Here is a 21,903-nt window from a genome sequence, read left to right as displayed (position 1 = left end):
AAGCATGGGGTTAGGGGCATCACAGTAAAGGAGCTGAACCTCCAGCTGGTACCAAAAGAACAGTATTTATTCCATTAAAAAACGAGCAACTAAAAGCTCAGTGTGTTATGATAATATTATTCATTGGCGGCAAATTAAAGTGAGATAACTGCTGACTAAAATGCTGATGTGCTTTTTCTTTCAAAAAGGGAATTTCTCCACAATTCTTCAAAGGTTGGGCTTGGAAAAACAACCTCCTAGACCTAGAGAAAGGATCTGAAGAAAGAGCCTAAAACTTGTATTTGTACTTAGTGCTTTAGAGCAGGGATGGGGAAGTTGTGGCTCCCTAGATGTTGTTGGGACTACCAACCCCTGTCAGCCCCAGACAGCATGGCCAGTAATCTGGGTTGATGTGGAGTTGAAGTCTACCATCATCCAGAGGGCTGCATGCTCCCCACATTCGTTTGAGTATTGAAAGCCTTTTGGATAACTTATCCCAAAATTTTGTTATCTTATCTACTGCAAGGTAGCTTACTGTTTTTTCCTTGTTTCCTGCTTCACAGCCCTGTCAACCTAACCATTGTACTACACTGGCATCCCTCCAGCATTTGCTTAAAAGAGTTAGACACCCGATTTCACTTGACCCTGAGGTTGATGCTTACTGAAATGCAATAATAATAATAATAATAATAATAATAATAATAATAATAAGAGTTTGGATTTGATATCCCGCCTTTTACTCCCTTTAAGGAGTCTCAAAGCAGCTAACATTCTCCTTTCCCTTCCTCCCCCACAACAAACACTCTGTGAGGTGAGTGGGGCTGAGAGACTTCAGAGAAGTGTGACTGGCCCAAGGTCACCCAGCAGCTGCATGTGGAGGAGCGGAGACGCGAACCCGGTTCCCCAGATTACGAGACTACCGCTCTTAACCACTACACCACACTGGCTCTCATAGGCCTTTAAATATTTCTGTTCTTTAGGAATGAATCTTCTTATTAAGGACCTGCTTTTGAAAGACACCTCTGGTCTCTCTGCTTCTCTTTCTCTCTGTTTCACCTGCTGGAATGACAGAGCCAAAAAACTGATTTTAGGAGATCTCTCCTGCCATTGTGGGGCCTATTGAAACTCGGTAAGAGGGCCTCACCTGATTGGCTGAGCAAAACAAACGAACAAACAAACTCTGGTCTTTATTCCCATTTGGCCTTGTTCTGATTTGCTCTTCTACCAAATAATTCATATGTCTAACCCACGCCCATGCTTCTCCATGCTTGGAACAGTTAGGAATTGACCCTCTAAACAAGGAGTGGTGAACTGACTGCCCTCCAGAAATGGTTGGACTCTAGCTCCCATCATCCCTGACCATTGGCCATGCTGGCTGAGGTTGATGGGAGTTGGAGTCCATCAACAACTACTGGAGGATCACAGGTTCACCACCACTGATCTAGACCCAGTGCTTGGTAAACCTATGCATGTTTACCCAGTAGTAAGTTCCATTGACGTAGTCTGAGACCAGTTTAAACCCCGTGTCCTTCTCACCACCCTCAGTGTATTGCTCCAACCACCAATTTCCTGTTTCCTCCCAGAAGCAGAAATATATCTGAGGACCCTGTGCTTCCACTCCTCCCTGGTTAATGAGGTAGCTGTGTGATGGGTAGGAACAAGGAGGGGCAAGTCTCGTTAGAGTCACTTGCAACTTTAGCTCTTGTACCTGAATTCATACCATACTCAGAAATGTTGAAACAGCTTTGCCTACTAGGGCAGCATCAGTTTGGTGGTCTTAACTTCAGGTCAAATGGTTCAGTCTAGCCAGCAACTGGTCTTCCTCATTAATTGACAGCTGGGCTCCAGTGAGAACACAGTTCCCTGTCACTTCACAGGGTATTATAGTGTATGAAGCTGAGTGGTTTGGACTGATGACATATGAAGCAGAGCCACAGCCTATTTCTGCCAAGTTAATTGATTATGCTGACTGGAATCTAAAAGGTCTTAAACATTTTATCTTAGTCCTTGTCTTCCCCCAGGATTGCACCATAGAAGCAGCAATCCAGGTTGTTGCCTCCAGGCAGGCTTCTGATGGTGCTTCAGAAAGAGCCAGTTGTTAGAATGTGGGAACTGAGTTACAGGGGTTTACTGAATACTTACCGTACTCTGTCTGGAATGTCACAGTACTGGAGGTTGTAATGACAAATGCATCTTGATAACGTTAGCAAGCACATTTGCCACCTTTTAAAAACTGTGCTTTAAATTTAGGGATGGGGGACGCCTGGTCTTCCAAATGTTGTTCGACTCCAACTCCCATCAGCTCCAGCCAGGAATAATGAGAGTTGTCATCCAGCAGGTTCTAGAGGGCCACCAGTTTCGCAACTCTGATTTGAAATGGACCCAATTGGAATAGTGTTTTAAAGTATTTAAAACTTTTCCTTCTCCTGATCATATATTTCAGTGTGGCTCCTAATGTACCACAGTGCCAACAGGTGTCTGTGGGTTTTAGGAGAGGTGATGAAGAGTCCAGTAGTCCTCCCTTGGGCCATTGACATTACCCAATAATACACAGATACAGTGGTACCCCGCAAGACGAATGCCTCGGAAGACGAAAAACCCGCTAGACGAAAGGGTTTTTCGTTTTCTGAGGTGCTTCGCAAGACGGATTTTCCAAAGGGCTTGCTTCGCTAGACGAAACAGCCCTGCCTCTCCTGTCATGGCGACGGTCACTGCACGCACGCACGGTTGCTTCCCCGCTCCTCCGGCTCCCTCCCACCTTCCTGCTGACGGCTCCTCTGGCTCCCTCCCACCTTCCGGCTGATGGCCGACCTTCCGGCTGCCTCGTACCGCTGCCCACCACCCTCGCGCGCTCCTCTGAGAGAGCCGTTGCCGCCAGCAGCCAGCGTTGCAGCCGGAGTTGCGCTCCTGAGCCCCGCCGCCCTCCAGCAGCCGCGTTGCGCGGCGTTCACAAGGCGGGGGTGAGTCCAAGGACCGGCTGCGGCAGCTGCCCTGCTTCTCCCCACCCCTCCCCGCCGTGGTGCTTCGCAAGACGAAAAAACTCGCTCTACGAAAAAACTCGCGGAACGAATTAATTTCGTCTTGCGAGGCACCACTGTAGAATGTGGGTTTTGCGTAGTTATCAGGTCCCCCAGCAACTCCAGAGTTTCAGAGACACTTAAAGCTACAGGGTCAATGACAGAAACTAAGAGGAGCAGCATTTTCTAGTACTGGTAGTGGCTTTATGTTAAACACCATATGTACAAGGCTACCAGGTTGAAGGTGAAAAACGCCTACTTGATGTGGCTCAAATGCTCAGTGACTCTGTGACAGCCGTGCCAGAACTGCAAACTGAATAGAAGATGGGGAGGTGCCTGGCTTCCATATTAATTACATTATGTTTGAAATAATGTATATGAATGTAAACCCTGTAACACAGCAATAAACTTCAAGGCCCACTACAATATCAATTTGTAAGAAGGATTTTTGTTAGGTGGGAGAGGGGGCAGATCGCTAAAGATTTCCAGAAATTGTATACCTTATATTACAAATCATTGATCAAAAAGTGTTGGACAAGAGTAGAGGTTCCCAAACTTATTTGGCCTACTACCCCCAGGGGGGAAAAATTACTCAGCCCCCCCCCCCCGGAAGTTTACCTTCTTTAAGTGAACAAACATTCTGATCTGCCCCGGGGGCTGTGCCTGTGCCTGCTTGCCATTGGCCAAATAGATAGGCAAGCTGTGATCCACTTCCTGGCCGGAAAGGGTTCACCCAACCCCAGAAAAACCCCTTGCCTCCAGCACAACCACCGGATACAGGGGAGGTGGTGTCACTGTCCTGCAACGGTGCCCAACCTGATGGTAAGCGTCATTATACAACAGATGAAACATGTGCGAAGTGTTGTTGTTGTTGTTGTTTTAATTCTCTTCTCTTCTTTCTTTATGCTTCCACTGCCCCCTTATTTTTATTCAGTGCCCCCAACTGCAGCCAAGGCTACTACAGTGGCACCTCTAGTTACGAACTTAATTCGTTCCTGAGGTCCGTTCTTAACCTGAAACTGTTCTTAACTAGAGGCATGCTTTTGCTAATGGGGCCTCTTGCTGCCGTTGCACCGCCGGCACACAATTTCCGTTCTCATCCTGGGGCAAAGTTCTCAACATGAGGGAACTCTTCCAGGTTAGCGGAGTTTGTAACCTGAAACGTTTGTAGCCTGAGGCGTTTGTAACTCGATGTACCACCGTACTGCCCCCCTGGATCGTTCCAGTGCCCCCCTGGACAGTATTGCCCACTTTGGGAAACACTGGGCAAGACCTTAAGGGGCTCAGCAGCACAAATTAAAATCACCCCCCATTTTTTGTTTCTATTCAATCTCACTTTATGTTAAAGAAAATGCTCTTCAAGTGTGATGCAGATTTAGGACCCTGGTGAAATTGTGCGTGGCATCAGAAAAATGGTTAAGGAACCTATTAATTTTGTCCCACAGCTTCTTTTGTTAGTCAGTCTGAGGAATTGGATTTAGACATAAAATCTCAGGACCCACTTGTTTGTTGTTGTGAGGCTATCTGTGGCACCTTGATGGACAGCTGTGCTCGATTTAGACTAGAATTTGCGTTGGGATATGGCTATAGCTTCAAAACTGATCCAATCAGCTGAGGATAATTGGAGTTACAAAATCAAGTGAAGATTTTGATGCAATGTGGAATAGCTTTGTTTTGTTTTTCAAATCACATGGAGAAGAGATAGCATCCCTCAATGATACATTATTTTTTTCAGAATTCACAGCAGACACTGTCTCGATTACTTAACTGCAACTTTCTTTCTCCACTCTGTCTCCACTCTGGACATGAGCTGGCCTGCAGTATAGGAGACTAATGATTAGTTCTAGTCTGCAAGCATCTCTTGTGAGCACAGTGTGCCCATTGTTTAGTGCCCATTGTCTGAGCTACGGTTACTGTGGGTGTTCTCTTTTTATTTGTGTTTTAGAAATAAAAAGTTAGGTAGGGGAGAAGATGTAAATGTCCACTTACCTTTCCTCTCCTTGCCATTAAATCTCTTTATTATGTTAAATGACCAGTATTTTCCTCTCCCTGAAACCCAAAAGATTTGGGCCCTTGCTTATTATCTTAATACAGGTTTTGTATGCTGGGTTTTTTTTTAATGCACTACTACTTTTTTAACAACAGCAAAAAATACCTTCATCTATAATGAAAGATGCATAATGAAGAACCACCTCGACATCCCATCTTTCCCAAGTCTCTCCCAACCATTTTCAGAGTTTTGGGTCTCTCCTCTTCAACCTTTTGTAGATACAGACCTGTGCTGCATTTCGGTTCCTGTTCAGTTACGGCAGTGCAGTTCATTGCAAATCTCAAAGAGGCAACGTGGCCCCAATTCTTACAGCCAAGTTGGAGATGAGCATATATATGTGAAAGGCTGTAGTGCAGCCTGGGTGTAATTTTCGGGTTTGTTGGTGTGGTGTCCTTGCATTAAGGCTGTTAGAGATTGAGAAAGGTGCTGTGAATTTAGAATGGAGGAAGGCATTCGTACTAGGTCAGTGATTCATTTCATAGCTGGTAATTGAAGATTAGAGAGGGGGCTCACTAACGGTACCGCTTTGAGGGTTTTTTTTTGTTTTTTTGCCATCAAATGATATATACATTTTATGAAATGAATAAAATAGCTTTACTTCTACACTCAGAGATGTTCTCACTGTGGTGTCCTTCTGATCATTCAACCCCACTTGCCTACCTCCTGGGTTTAACTTGCACATTAGCTTCCTCCCTAGTCCAGTATGGTGGAATGCTTATGTTTACATTTGGGTCTATGTTGGTTGAGACTGTAGCTTGTAGGGTGTCATTTTAAAGAATACTTTTTCCTGAATCTTTGGGAATGGAGTGTTTTCCAATAATACAACTTGGTAGGGGAATTCTCCCCCCATATTATTGTACAAACCTTTTCCCACCATGCCCTTTAAAATAAAAATTGCCATTTTAAAATGGTTTTTAAACTTGTAACGTGTACCACCATGCCCTTAAAAAAACCTTGCCATTTTAAGGTATTTTCTTTAAAAAAATCTCCCATGGTTTTAAATAATACTGCTTTCCTATGTATGTTCCAGCTATTTTTTTATTACAGGGAGGGGGAAATGACATTTTAGAAAGTAAATCTAAGAAACAATACGCTGCACATTATGTATAGACACACTAATCAACGAAGACCACCAAGCATAAAGCAAATTCCAGAGTGGCTTTGGTTCAACTTTGTGTGTTTAGGAATAGGGGAGAGGAGGGATGCCAGCGCAGCCTTGTTAATGCCTTAATTTTGTTTATGTCGCAAGTGTTGGGTGGCACTTGATCTGGGACCAAAGTATTTCATAGTATGATAAAATGTGAAGAGATATTAGAGATTATGTAGTCTAAACCCTTGCTCACTGGGGATGTAACTAGAACATTGCTGACAGAGAGTTATCCAGCCTCTTTTTTTAATACTTCTGGAGGACTTCCCATCATCTGCTATGTCAGCAGGTGCTTCGGCTCTAGGGGGCTGGCATGTCTCTGGCCCCGTCAATCTTTGTTGGAAAGTGGTGGGTCCCCTTCAATGTTAAGGGGGCCCAGGGTGCGTCATGTGCATGCAACATCATGCGTGTTGCAGCTTCAGCTGCTCACTCCTTCAGAGCAGTCGATCTTCTCCAGACAACACGACGCTGCTTGGATGCTGCTCACATGATGTCACAAACACGTGACACGCGATGGCCCCTCCCGGTCTTGGGGGCAACCTGGTGCCTCTGACTAGCAGACAGTTCTAACCATTATGTTCCCCTTGTGTTTAGCTGAAATTAGCTTCCCTGTAATTTCCACCAGTTGGTTCTAGTCCTGCCCTCTGGAATAGCAGAGTGGAAATCAGCAACATCTTCTGCATGGCAGCCTTTCAGAGATTTGTATGCAGCTGTTATGCCTCCCCTTAATATTCTGTTCTCCATTTAAAACATACCCGTCTCTTTCAACTGTTCCTCACTGGACTTAGTTTCCAGAGCCCTTGCCATTTGTTTTGACCTTTTCCCATTTGAACCTGCCCACTTGTTGATGTCAGATGTGTTGTGACATGAGACAGGACCTTCTCAGTGGTGATGCCCAGGCTATGAAATTCCATTGCTAGAGATGTTCTTTTCCCCCCAGCAGCAAGCTAAAACAGTTATGTTATCCATTCAAGCTGAAGGCGTTGTATAAAATTTGTATTAAGTGTTGCTGATTTTTTAAAATTATTATGACAGGCATTTTAAGCTATTTTTGTTAGCTGCCTTGGATAGAACAGCAGGCCAATTAAATACATACTTATCTAATTTGGCAGGTGGCTACTTTTAGTGTGTGATTTATTTATTTTTAAAGAAAAAGAACTATTGTACAAGTTGACCTGTTTATATGTGTGAGAGTGAGTGAGACTTGCAATCTGTATCTGTTGAAATGTAATGTGGGCATTGACATCTCAACGTGATGATTTTCAACAATTGTCTCAAAATATATCATTTTGAATACATCATTCCATGAAATCCTTCTCTGGAGATATACTTGTTACAAAACAGGTTTACACTGTCCTCCAGTGCTGCCCATTGTTTCCTGTCCAAAGATAAACAGAATATTTTAAATTGGGGTTTTAATTTTTACTCTCTCCCCTTCTTTTTTCATTTCTGCAGCATTATCTGAGGAGGTTGATGTCTATGTTGCACCACTTCCAAAGATTGGGGAACAAGCCCTGGAGAGCTCTACCTCACAAATATTATGTAAGATTCTTGCTACTGCCCTCTCTCCCTGAGATTCATGCCCCTAACTCAGTGATGACAACCTTGCTTGGTTCCATTAGTTCCAAGTTGTTTGATGACCATCCTGATCCCATGCTCCCCCTCTTTTGCTGTGCCAGAGTTTGACTTGTTCAGTAGTTGATCTAGAATGGGCCAAAGGGGATTCTGCCTACAAATTAAAACATCAGTGAGCTATCTGATGTTTGCAGATTATCTGACATCTTCTGCACTGTTAGTGAAAAGCCACCCACTGCCATCTCCCAGCTGTCTAAACCCCCTCCCCCTCCCCTCTTTTTAAACCTTTTAAGTGGCAGTAGTGGAGACAAATGGCAAGATGGAAGGAAGGATATTTCTTGTCCGCTTCTTCTTTCTTTCTTGCCCTGATCTTGGATGCAGTAAGCAGTAATGCTGTGGAACGCTAGAGATCACGAGAGATATGCTTTTCCTGAGGGTTGCATACCTTCTTGTCTCTGGCATGCAGTTGCATGGTGTCTCAGGGGCCAGAGCCAGGGTGATGGAAGCAGGGAACCTCGTATTCTTCTTACCATGTTCCTCCTCCTGTTGTCCTTTACTTAATGTAAAGAGATGGGAAGGGAAAGTGTGCCAGGGAAGGGGGGTGGCTCTTGCAGAGGTCAGCAAAGTTGGGTGGGGATTCTTCTCTGGCTTGGATTTTTATCTGCACACATTAAGAATTTTGCCGTTTGTAAAGTTTGTGTCTCATTTGAGGTGGCTTTTCTGAGGCCCTGAAGGGTGATTTGTAATCTGGCTAGGGAGAATTTCCCCAGTTTCTCTAGTACTAATATAGCTGTGGTAAAAATAATGAAATATGTTCAAAGTCTTCATTCAGTGTGTATGATTATTCCACTTAACTTAAAATACCCATAATGCTTTATTGATCTGTGAGTGGTTTTAAGAGATAATTTTGTTTATTTATAGAAAATTGATGACTGCTTCTTCAGAGCAGGATATTATTCAATTCTGAATAATAATAATAATAATAATAATAACAACAACAACAACAGTAACAATTCATTTTTATTACAACATAGTAATAATACATAGTAATAATAAATAATGGTATATTATTTGAAACCTTTCTAGTCTTATTCCTGGCTTACAGCAAGCTGCTTGCATCAGAGGCATTTCAAATGCGATGGGGTTTTCATAAGAAACAGTGATTCTGGGGTGAATGTTTGGCTTGTAATTCTCTCTCTCCTCTAAGATATCGCTTGGCGGGGTGTTTGTCCTTCGTTTGTTCCCAGACATAGGGTACCTGGAAATCTGAGAACATGTGTTGCATAGGTGCTCTTCTTTTGCAGGACTCTTGTTTACCTTGGGCTTCTGTTTTTGGTGCCCTTCAATGTTCTGTGCCCTTTGCCTGTGATTCCACATTGATATTTGCCTTTCTGCTGATGTGGGAGCACTCTAGGTTCCTTGCACAGGTGCAATGTTGGGTCTACAAAGTCGTGTTGGAGCAGTCTAAGCAACAGTGCCTTTGGCCATTATTATATCTTGTTGAGACGTGCCTTGATGGTGAGTGGGATCTGATTGTTGAAACAGCCAGTCGTTTGAGTGTTTTGATGGACTGATCTTTTTTTCATTTTGCTGTATGTCTTTGTCTTTTATCAAAATGATTTTAAATTTGTTTTAATTAAGAATAATGAAATATCCTCGCCTCCCAGCTTGCACCATTACAAATTTGTTTTAAAAGCCTGGAGAGTTGAGTTGTTTGATGTTTACAAGTTAGGTTATCCTGGGTTGATGTGGTGCCCTCTCTTCTGATTGGCTTTTGGATCTTGAGTATTAGCCACTGGCCATCCTAGTTTGCATATTTGATACAGGTTGTCAGCTTGGGAGAGCTGTAAGATGATGGTTATCAAGAAACAGCTCGATGAAGTGGTCCTTAGGCTTGCTTCTTAGTCCCTGATCTGTAATCCAATTTCATAAGTAGCAGGCTGTTGTTACTTAATAGTGAGGAAGATTCACTCTTTGCAGACACAGAGGCCTTCTCCTCGTTTATTATTCACATTTTTGAGGAGGGGAGTCCTGCCACTGAAAACATGTTCTTAGGTTGACTTTACAGATTCTGGGGCCTAGCCCTGTTTGGAAAAAAGCAAAGCCAAAGTCCGTTTAAATGCTGGTTGGTGCAGAATACTAGGTTTATTTTGTGTCCAGTTCTGGGCACCACAATTTAAGAAGAATGTTGGCAAGCTGGAACATGTGCAGAGGAGGTCAATCAAGATGATCAAATATCTGGAAACCAAGCCTTATGAGGAACTGTTGACGGAGCTGGGTATGTTTAGCCTGGAAAAGAGGAGACTGAGGAGATATGAGAGCCATCTTCAAATATCTCAAGGGCTGTTGGATGGAAGAGGGAACAAGATTGTTTCTCCTGCTCTGGAGAGTAGGACTCGAACCAATGGCTTCAAGTTACAAGAAAGGGGATTCGACTAAACATCAGAAAAAGCTTTCTGACAGTAAGAGCTGTTCAACACTGGAATGGACTCCCTTGGAGATTTTTAAGCAGAGGTTGGATGGCCATCTATCATGGATGCTTTAGCTGAGATCCCTTCATTGAAGGGGACTAGATGGCCCTTGGGGCCCTTCCAACTCTGCGATTCTGTGATCTCCCTATGAAACGCACATATCCGCACTTTAAGAAGGTTAGCAGGATCTGGGGAATAGTCATGTGAATGCTATTCTCATATTTCAAGGGAAAGGAGTAAAGAGAAGGAAGGGCTTGGGGGAACTGTTTCTGTAGCTTCCATTTCTGTGCTTGCCTCTGACTGACCAGCAGTTTTGAGGAAGGATTTTGCCTTATTTGCAAAACAGGGGCTTTGGTTACCCAATCTTTCAGGATGTGGCTTTAAGCATTTTCATCTTTTTTTGCACTTTATAAAAATGGAAGTTCAAGAAGACTCTCCACAAAAAGAAGGAACAAAGAACCAGTTCAAATGGGCAGAAGGGAGATCAGCATGGGCAGGACGTGGATACTACATGATCAAATGCACTCAAATTGAACCTTGAGCATTGCCCCAGGATGCGCTCTGTGCTGTGAATTATGCTAGATGTTAACCTCCTCCCTTTTAGTGTTTAAAGTGAGTTTTAAACATATTTTATTGCATTTTTTCAATTAATCACACATAAGGGAAAAGAGGGTGGAGATCTTCTACAAATTAGAGAACCTTTTTGAATTTGAAATCCCTAACTGTGTGTATATATGCACATACGCATACCTCCCAAAAGAAGATTTGTTGTTTCTGGTACTATCAAAATGAAGAGCTGACTGCTAGTGCTCTTAGAAACTCTTCAGGACTAGCAACTCTTCAGAACTAGCAAAGTGGGACTGCCACTCCCAGAGGAATTGTGTCTGTAAAATGCAGTGAGATTTTGCAAAGGTGTATAGGAGAGGATATAACTGGAGTGTTCCTGCATGAATCCGTTCAGCCCAGTCTCCTTGTGGGAGAAAGGAAGGGATTTGCTCTATGTAGTCTGTACTCTTTTACTTGTTGGATGAAAGCATTTCTATTTATCTCATGAAATACAGTCTGGAGCTAGTATGAAGACTAATTAATAGGGATGCATCAGAGAAATTCTGATGTTCAGCGTGAAAATTCAGAATTCAGGTTCAGCCTCTTCTGCTTCTGCAATCTCCATGTCTGCTTGGCTTTTCTGTAAGCAGAAGATATTACCAGCACTTAACAGGGGATGAACTTGCTGACACCATTGCATCACTGCCACTAGTGCCAGGCAGTGCATAATCTGAGTCGGTCTACCTTCCATTTTCTATGGTAGTGGTTCCTAATCCCCCCCCCCCCAGCAACCACTTGAAAATTCTGGAGGGTATTGGCAGAACACTTAATGATTTTTCTGTCTGTTTAGCAATTCCAAATAGATGCTAAAGTCTTATTATATTTTAGTGCATTAAAATTTGAATTCCATATATTTTTTAAAAAAAACATTTTAGCATATAGCACAGCATGATTGCAATTACTAAACAACAGGCAGAAGAATCATTAAGTGGCTACTATCCTCCTTTATAAATGGATAAATTGATAACTCCCACTCTGAGTTACCCGCTTTCTCTTGTGTGTGTGTTTTCTTAGCTTCCCCCTCCTATTTCTTGCTGTTTCGTTCGCTCTCATGCATTGACTTTCCACTCCTTATGAATGCTTTGTCAGCCTCTTTCCAGTGTTTGAGCCTTTCCCCTGTCTTGTTACCAGTTGTGGCTTTGTTCCCCTGAGGGAGGCAGAGCCTCTTCCCCCTGTCACTTCCAGTCCATCTTGTTCTCGTTCTGGGAGGATTGCTGTTCTACACACACACACACACAAACACACACACACACACACACACACTCACACTCTCTTCTTCACAGGCACATAGCTACACTGCTCCACAGACTCACCACCATACACCACCTGAAGGAAGTTTGTGGACCAGTCTTCAGTAACCCCTGCTTGAGGATTAAGGCCTATGGTGTACTGCTGATTTTTGGTTCCACACATTTTAACAAAAGCACAAGAATTCTGGGTAGTCAAATCTGTGCATATCCATGCACTAGCTACCTCTGCCTTGGAACAGACTTCTTCAAATGTTGCTATGGTGGAGGATCTGCTGATCTTGCCCATAACAATATTTTACTAACGGTCACTGCAATCAGTTTGAGTCTCTTTCAAAGGTTGTTTCTAGACCAGCTGTTGCCAAGCTGGTGTCTTCTCAGATGGTTTGGACTACAACTCCCAAACATTGTGCACACGGGAGCTGATGGGAGTTTCAGTCCAAAACATCTGGAAAGGTACTAGGTTGGCCATGGCTGCTCTATGCTACAGGCAAGTGCTTCTCTGTCACCAAGCTGCATCTGCGTAGGCTATATGGTAATACTGTTCCCTTTCATATGGGTTTGAATTTGAGAGGTTCAGAACAGAAGCTGTGGTAGTCTTTGTTTTCCTCCCGGGAGTACAGGATCCTAAAGCTGATTTGGAGAGATCCGCTAGTGCATGCTTGTAAATACCCAGTGAACTCTCGCCTTAAAATTGCTTCCAGATAATCAGAAGATATGCAAAGAATTTGCTCTCTTCTCTCCCCCACGACCCACTTTTCAGACTATCAATGTCCAACTAGTGACTTAACAGTAGTACATGCAGGCAGGTGGGTTAGCAACATTGTTTTGTGTGAACTGGTGACTTTTGCAAATTTTATTTTTAAGAGTTCCCTCGTTCAATGCAGCAGAGGCATCTCACATTCCAATTCCTAACTGGCCCATGACTGCAAGGTGGAATCTCCAGTTCCCTCCTATTTGCTGGCATGGTCTGGTGGTGAGGCCTGCAAGTCACCCCTTCTGAGGCTTTGTTGAGCTCTGATAGGAGTCTGGCCTGGATCTTGGCACTGGAGAAATCTCTGTGCTGTTTTTGGAAATAGCTGAAAATGAGGCAGAGCGCAAGATTGTTTTTGCTGTAACCTTAGTGATAAAACCAACAACAACCATGACTAGCAAAGCAACAACCACCCTGACACGAAGGAAAAGACTCAGACTCACCATGGTCAAGATGGATAGACAGACAGATACAGAGAGAGAAAGAAAGAGAGGGGGAGAGAGAAATATCTGGGACTTACTGTTAAGTACAGAGGATCAAAGTTTTGACAGAAGGGAGATATTGATAAATCAGTATCTAGTGAAGGAATCCAGAGGAAAGAGACATTCACTGTTGATCTGGGGAGGATTGTCTTGGCAAGAAGCCACACTAGCCCTTGTGGAGGCTATGGGTGGTGCCCAAAAGCCTGCTCTTGAAACAGAACCATTTACATGGGGAAAAGAGACTAGTGACCTAATCCTACTTGACAATCATGTTGGCAGTTCATGATGAAGGGCAGGGGAATAGATGCCGCCCAGGAACACGTTCTAGATTTCAGGGCATAACTAAGTGGTAGAGCACATTCTGTGCATGTTAAAGGCCCTAGATAGCTTCAGCCCCTTGAAGGTAGGGATGGGTGGAGAGCGGCTGCCGGCAGTGTAGTGTGTAGGTAGGCAATGCTATGTCGTCTGACCCAGTATAAGGCAGCTTCTTGTGTACCTAGATACTCACTCTGTGTAGGGGATGGGTGGTGGTGGAAGTGGCCAAATTAAGAGTCCAGCTTCTCTGCTTAGATGCACCACAACTTACACATTCAGCTGTTTGGATGGCTGCTCTTTATTGATGATGATGTGCCTGTCTCATTAAACAACGAAATTGCACTCCATAGTTGGAACTGTATGCATATAAAGAGTCACAGAATTTTGTAACTAAAAGTCAAAATGATTTCATGTGACACTTTAAAGGAAATATACCGCCCTCTGCCCAAACTCATCAAGATTTTTTAAAAATAAAAATAAAATAAAAAGCAGGGACTTGTCTTACTTTGCCTCTTAATAGCTTTTTATTCTGACTTGGATGAGCACATGACCTTTGTTCCTCTGCAATCATACATATTTCGTACTTTGCTTTAAAGGAATGAAATATTAAGAAACAGAAGCAATGTGGTTTCTTGTTCCCAATGTTTTGGCAAGTTATGTGGTGATCCTTGCGGCGGTTTAGATTACAAGCACTAGAATGACTTGAAAGCTTGCTGATGGGTGTGGTGGCCGGTTGTAAGGGTGGGCGGGGATGGAGAAGCTATGCATGTTTAAAGTAAATATTTACATTGTAAGTGAATCCACTGCTACCTCCCCACCTCCTCCCCAAACTGAAATAAATTATGAACAGCAAATGCCTGTGGCTTTTGCAACTGGATCTAAAGCTCAGTAGTTAACAGAAATATCATTCATGAACCCAGAAAACCAGATCGGAGTGAGGCTGCTTTCCCCCCGGAAAGTGTAGGCATTTAAAGAAAAAGCTGCAAAAATAAGTTTGAATGGTTAAAAAGCCTTTTTATCACCACATTTTAAAAGTTTTATTCCCATTTCTGAATTTCTTTGTCTGAAGCCTGTATGTTTCTTGTTTGTTTGATCTTTCCACATTCGCTTTTCAAGCACATAGCAGGAAAACATTTATTTAAGCCAGGGGAAAAATGCAGAATTTCAGACAGCAGAGAAAACCTAGCTAAATGACCTAAGGCTGTCTTTTGCCTAGCTCCACAAATTCTCCATTTCCTTTAAAGCCATCATTTTGTTTTGTTTTGTTTTTCTTTTGAAATAAACACTGTCCAAACAAAGTCCTAATCTAAGCTCTGTCTGAGTTAGGATTGGATACATTTTGTCATTAAAAAACAACAACAAAAGAATTCAGTTTGGTTCCTTCCTTCTGTAATTTCAATGCAAAGCCTTTCTAAGCAGTTTTTAGTTTCCTTATTCCTAGGGCTTCTTGCTTCTTCTCTAGTATTCTTGAAGAAGCTTCACTTGTATCTTCATCCTTTATACTCTCCCAAATGGCAAACATTCCCTCTTTACTCAGTAAAGGTGACATCTTAAGAAATTTGCTCATAGCTGATGTGTATGGTGTAGATGGTCCATGAACTGTCCTGAGATTTTGTGATGAAACGCGCTAAATAAATTTAATAAACAGTAAATAAATAAATAATAGATATACTGCCTTGTGGTCAGCCCATGATGTATAAACTGTAATGACAGCCACCAATTTGGATGGCTTTAAAAGAGGATTGAACAGATTAATGAAGGATAAGGCTATGTTCTACCCATGTTGGAGGCAGTGTGCCTCTGAATAACAGAGTGCTGGGAATCACAAGTGGGGAGAGTTGCTGTTGCACTCAGGTCCGGCTTCCAGGCTTCCAACCATGGGCATCTGGTTGGCCCCAGAGACTAGGATGCTGGACTAGATGGGCCACTGGCCAGATTCACAAGGCTCTTCTTCTGTACTTAGGATGCTTTAGCAACCCATTGAGAACCAGATTTTTACAATCAGCCTCTCTCCAGCATAGCTCTTAATTCTTTGACTTAATGTGAAGTCAAAGGGTATTTGTCTACTTCAAAATGGGAAATCTTAAGACCCTAGCTCAGAGAACCCATGTTTATTTGTACAGTATGTTTCTTACTGCAGTTTGTGTGACCAAAGGTAAGCCAGGTGATTGCATGGATTCATAATTTCTGCAAAAACATCAAGTATGGACTGAGATCTATGCTAAGTGTTTGGTAGTATTACATGGAAGAGCTCTTTTTGATTATATGGCTTCAGAATGAAAGCAGGGAGCGGTTGTTCCTTCATCAAAACTCTCTTCCTGTAGAAAGCTAGCATTTCAGAGAGAAGTATTTTATCCTAACCTTCTTAGCATGTTAGTTTTATGTGACAATGTGGACTGTAACCTTTGTGGACTTTATTTGGAGTTTTGGACTGAATTTTCAGTCTGAAAAATTTCAGACTGAATTTTCTGGTTTTGCAAGCTGGCGCTTAGATACACAGTTGATCTAGAAGGGATGGAATATCCAAAGTTTCAGAATGGAAGGATAGATGCATTATGCAGTAGCACTATGAATTAATACCTAATAATTTTAGATTTTTATCCCTAAGAACAAAATCATAGTTTGTCCTCAGTTGTGGAGACGTGATGAGGGGTTGAGGTAGTGATGGAGATATGCTGCCATGAAGGAAAGGTGCTCTTCTCCCTCAACTTTAAAGGGGAAGTTTTGACACTATCCTTGGTTTTATTAAAACCTACAAGTAAATTGGAAAGGAAGAAAGAACAACGGATACAATTAAGAATGCCTGAAGTTCTTCCTTACACAAAACTAAAAGAAGCTATGTTATCTAGAGGCACAACAGAATGGTGGTTAGGCACTGCATCTGAAGTTCAAGAGGCTTAAATCCAAGGGTATTTAAAAGCTATTAAAAGTGGATTTGAAAAAATAAATAGAGAAATCTAATCTCTCTTATTTCATCCATGCTTAGAGTCCATTAAACTGCCTCTGCATCTTTCTGGCATACATACCAGAGAGACGTGATTGAAATAATGTTGTTTTCCCTTAGTAGTTCAGTCACACTCCACTAGATGTGCATCTCAGCCGGTCTCTTGAAAGGCATCAATACAATTATTAGAAAGGCCAACTAATTCAGAAGTGTACAGGTGTCTTAAATAGAGCTGTTTAGCATTTTCCCCAGTGATACCTATTAATATTTCCTTCCAATAGTTCTTTTGTGGGTCCTCACTCCACCGCTGCACCATAGTTTGGAGCTTTCCCCCCTTTTACCATCCAAAATACAAATTGCCTAGACTTTAGCAACATTTTCCCAGTATCATGCAGTTCCTGGTATGCTGGGCTTTGCATGTGGACCTCCAGAACCAAACTAGGCATGGCATGGCAAACATGGCATGTTTCCCCCAGTATTTTTTTTAACTGAAAATAAGACACTGCCTCCCACCCCAGCTTTCTCTGCCTAAACTCACTGTCTCATTAAGCGGCTCTCAGTTTTTAAAATAGCAGTACATTCTGGGGAAAGTTATGCATGTGACTGAATTCTGTCTGGTTTAGAGCTCAGGTTCCAATCCTCATTTGACGCTAAGGTTCATTAAAGTGGCCCTTGCAAGCCTAGCCTGCTTTGCAGTATTTGTCATGAGGATAACATGCTATGCCGTGCTCCTTGGAAGGAGGGCTCTGGTTGAATATGGATGATACAAATCATGAGAAGGGGGAGAACAGAGGGGGCAGGCAGATTACTGTGGAGATCAGATAATACCTCATTGTGTTATTTCAGTTAGGAAGGCATTAAATCTACAGATTTCTTGGAAGGTGCCAGATTCCTGGAGCAGACTTCTCCAACTGGCATGGAAGTTAGAACTTCGCAGCCTCGTGATGGGATTAATTTGCTTTCCATACCTCCTTAACTCCTCTTTTGTTAAATAAAGTCCATGTTATCGTCAGCAGAAATATCAAGGGTGTTTCTGTACTGTAGGTTCACTGTGGAACTCTTTGTTCACCTACTTTGGGTGATGGGGGAGGGGACTTAATGTTGTAAATGAGTTGCTTAGATATCACAAACAACCCATTTACAACAGGGTTTCCCCCTTATAAATACCCCCCCCCCCTGGTTAATTAGGATTTAAATGGGAGAGAGGAAATGCAGGCTGGAATTTTGAGGGCAACCGTGTTGTGTGGAAACTGTGATAAACTCGCAGGCATGAAGCACTGATCCCACAATAAACACCCATGTGGAAGCAGAATCTTTTATGAAATAATAATTATATATATATTTATAATTATATGTATGTAATATATTCATAGAATCACAGAATTGTGGATTTGGAAGAGACCCCGAGGGCCATCTAGTTCAACCTCCTGCAATACAGGAATCTCAGCTAAAGCATCCATGACCTATGGCCATCCACCCTCTGCTTAAACACCTCCAAGAAAGGAGAGTCCACAATCTCCCGAGGGAGACTGTGTGTGTGTGTGTGTGTATAATATATGTACCACCCCGATCAAAAGATCACAGGGTGGTTCTTTTTTGTTCCCAATACTACAGTGGTACCTCGGGTTACATACACTTCTGGTTACATACGCTTTAGGTTACAGACTCTGCTAAACCATAAATATTACCTCGGGTTAAGAACTTTGCTTCAGGATGAGAACAGAAATTGGGCTCCGGCGGCGCAGCGGCAGTGGGAGGCCCCATTAGCTAAAGTGGTGCTTCAGGTTAAGAACAGTTTCAGGTTAAGAACAGACCTCCGGAATAAATTAAGTACATAACCAGAGGTACCACTGTACTTCTACTTATTTTACAAGCTCACAATCCAGTTTTTTTAAGGAACAGAAAACAGTACACTATCCACAGATGTAGGTTGCCTTAGTGCTTTTTTCTGTCTTTTTAAAGATGTGACATTTCAGGCATTTGTGTGCCTCTTCAGTGCAGCACACGTTCCCTATTACTGTTCTGATCTATATCATGTCCTGTGCAATGATTTTTTTTATCATGCAGCCTTGACAAGCCTGAATGGAAAGGCCCAGGCAATGCCCTATGCTGTGTAACATGATGAATACTGTTGAACTGATTCAGTGTCATCTCATTTGAACTTCTTTCTACCTCTATAGTCCAGTATTGTAATATAAGAAAGCTAAAGGGCTGATAATAGTATGTGTGTAAGTTCAGAAAAGGAGCGATGCTGGTTAGAACAAGGATCCCAGAATACATTGTGAACCTGAAAAAATAAAATTGTTGTTGTGGATTCGTGTAGTGTGATCAGTGGGCAGAGTGGTCTTACAGAGTACAAGAGGACAAGTCCCTGCCTCGAGGAACTTCCACAATCTAAACTTTAATATAAAGGAAACAACCAAGGAAGAGGAGAGAAGCGAAGGCAGCCAGGTAATTAGGGTTAGTTTCAGTCTTAGGTAGCCATCGCATACACACCTGACTGGGAATAAACCCCATTAAACTCCACGGGAACTGCTTCTGATTAGAGAATTCTGTATTAATTGGGAACTAGAGGGTAGTGCCAAGGCTTCATGGACTTTGAGGAGACATTCAAAGAAATAAGGGGATATTACATAGGTGTTCTTGGAGGCAATTATAGCAAGGGATGGTTTATATTCTTGGAATATGGGACTGGTCATAATGTGTCCGATCAGCCTGTGGATTTGCCTGTTCAGCAGTATAGTTAGTTATCTCTGTGCGGTACTCCACTATGCACAAACAAGCACACGTACATAAGGTCTGGGAGATGTGTTAACATAAAGTAATCCATCCCTTTGTTGTGAGCAATGTGTATATGTGTGTTGTGGAATGAAACATGTAGCCCAAAGTTAGCAGAGTGTGAATGGCAAAACACAGGGTTTTTGAGAAATGGCGCCCCTGCTGTTTACTTTCAGCTATCAGAGGTTTAGGATGGGCTGGAAAAAGTGCAAGAAGTCTGGCAACTGAAGAATTCAAAATATTTCAGCTCTGGAAAGGATTGGTGTCCAACAATTAGATGCTGGCTGCTAAAATTGTTGATGCTTGGCTTAGGACTTTGAAATACTATTCCAGACCCTTGTTGGTCTTTGCAAAAACCCATTGATGGCCCCATCCCTGATAACTAAAACATTTGTCATTTCCTGCAGAATTCAGACAGTAGAATTACTCTTAGAATGATGTAGCTTTCATAGATTTCTGGGAACTTCGGCTGACGTTGGTAGAATATCTGGTCCTAAAATATTTGAGTTGAGCGTTTCTGGAGCCTTTTTCTGTTTTACAGGTCATATGAACTCGCATAACAAGAAAGCGGGGGGGGGGGGCGCTCCATAATTAATGCCATATGGATTTATTTATTTCTCCTCAAGGAACATCTGTTTTGCAAATCAACCTCATTCCATTCCATATTTATTGCCAGTGCTGTTTCCTTTGCAGAAGCAGTTCCCCCGCCCTCTGGCAGGGGCATCCCTTTATGCCTGGCATGTGTGGTGGAGATGGGGTGATCTTTTTGTTCCTTAGTGGTGTGACATGTGGGCTTGGGCTTCCCCAGGCAACCTCTCTATTGGGCACTCACCCTGATTTGCATGCACAAAGCTTTCACGTTGGTTAGAGACTGTATGTTTTAGTCAGAGTAGACTCACTGAAATTAATGGGCCCTAGTTAGTCATGGTCATTCATTTCAATGAGTCTACTCTGAGTAGAACTACCAATGGCCACAGCCCCCTGCATGTTCTTTACTGAGCACTCATTCTGGTTTCTTTACAGAATGGTTATACAACAGTGAGCATTCATTCTGATTTTCTTGCAAGGGATTTACTTGTGGGCTTCCCATGGGGATACCTGGGTGCCACTGTGAAAACAGGATGCTGGAATAGATTGACCATTGGCCTGATCCACCAGGGCTCTTCTTATGTAAATGTTCTCCCATTAATCATTATTTGATCCCACACTTTCCCCCCTCACTTTCCAAACCACAATAAGTCTGCTTGGTTTTTGAAAAAGGTGGATTTGCTAGGGTGACAGAGTGCTTTAATTCATTTCAATTGCACAAACCTGCATTTCAGGTATGCGCTGGAATCCCTCCTGCAAAATAGTGACAGTAGGGAGGTGACGCCTGTTGTTTGGCTTTGACACTTCCAGGGATACTCCCCTACAACGCCTGACCAGCCTGTCTGCCTAGTGCTAGTTGCCTGGCAGTTGCAGGGGGGTGGGGGAAGACTAGCAGGGGTAGACTAGAATGGAAATCTCTTTGCTGTAGTTTGCCCCTGGGGATAGTATGGGAGGGCATGATCTGGGAAAAGATGCTATGTTTTGTTGTGCCATTAGGAACATCTGCTTTACACATCAGCCTCACTCCTATCTATGTTTGTTGCCAGTGCTGCTTCCTTTGCTAAAGTCAGGGCCAAACCATTTGCCTTCTCTGACAGAAAGTTAGAGAGGTAGAGCTTGGAAAGGACAGATTGGGGTAAGGGAAAGCAAGGATGAGGGAATCATAGCTGGGTTGCTGCTTACTGGGTTTGAGCCTACAAAAACTCCATTCTGGTCTGGATTCTATTACATTGCAGATCAGCATCTGATGTGCTATTTAGGGCCTTTATATCTCAGCAGGGTGAGCTCTGAACATGTAAACACTTATTTCCATAATGTCTGATTATGGCATAATGCCTTAGCTTAAAGCAGTTAACTTTCTGCTGGAGGTGAGACTGCTCATCCCCCTCATGGTGCCCATTTAAAAATTCAAGTGTTGCTGTATATGCTTAAGGCAGGAAATTAAGTCTTAAAAAAATTAATTAATTTAAAAGCATGTTTATACTCTGGGCTCTTCTGTGTGCTTGAATGAGGTGGATAGCAGAATGAATATCTCAGATTCCTCAGCCCCCTTTGAGCATGCCCTCAAGGGTCTGAATTGCGGCGTAGCCTTGAAGCAATCCTTGGGTATATTGGGTGAATGCACCGGTGTGGAGACAGGAAGAGGTTTTCTCTGCCATCTCTCGTAATAATATAAGTAAGTTAGGGCCATCCAATGAGGCTGAATGTTGGAAGATTCAGGATGGGCAAAAGAAGGCACAGAATTTATTCACTTGGTATTTAGCACATAGTTATAGAATTCACTTTCAGGAGATGTAGTGATGACCACCAGTTTGGATGGCTTTCAAAGAGAATTAGACAGATTCATGGAGTTTAGGACTGTCAGTGGCTGCTAGTCCTACTTCCACTATCTTAGGCAGCATGCCTCTGAATACCCACTGCTGGGAATCTCAAGTGGGGTTGTTGCACTCA

The 21,903-nt window shown here is 42.8% G+C and overlaps 1 protein-coding gene across 6 annotated transcripts in view; it reads left to right on the top strand.

Moving 5' to 3' along the window:
* The window catches only part of LRP1 (LDL receptor related protein 1), a 306,533-nt gene that overhangs the window by 49,646 nt on the left and 234,984 nt on the right, over positions 1–21,903 (top strand). For 3 of the 6 annotated variants that reach the window (XM_083428171.1, XM_083428174.1, XM_083428170.1), the window contains one exon: positions 7,649–7,735. The exons of the other annotated variants lie outside the window; for them this stretch is intronic. In XM_083428171.1, the coding sequence (XP_083284297.1) occupies positions 7,649–7,735 (87 nt within the window). The remainder of the gene's footprint in view (positions 1–7,648; positions 7,736–21,903) is intronic. 6 annotated transcript variants of the gene reach the window in all.

Source organism: Podarcis tiliguerta (assembly GCF_965153285.1).
Source record: "Podarcis tiliguerta genome assembly, chromosome: 2".
NCBI lineage: Eukaryota > Metazoa > Chordata > Lepidosauria > Squamata > Lacertidae > Podarcis > Podarcis tiliguerta.
The sequence above is the reverse complement of the archived record's forward strand: the minus strand, read 5'-3'. Positions and strand labels throughout refer to the sequence as shown.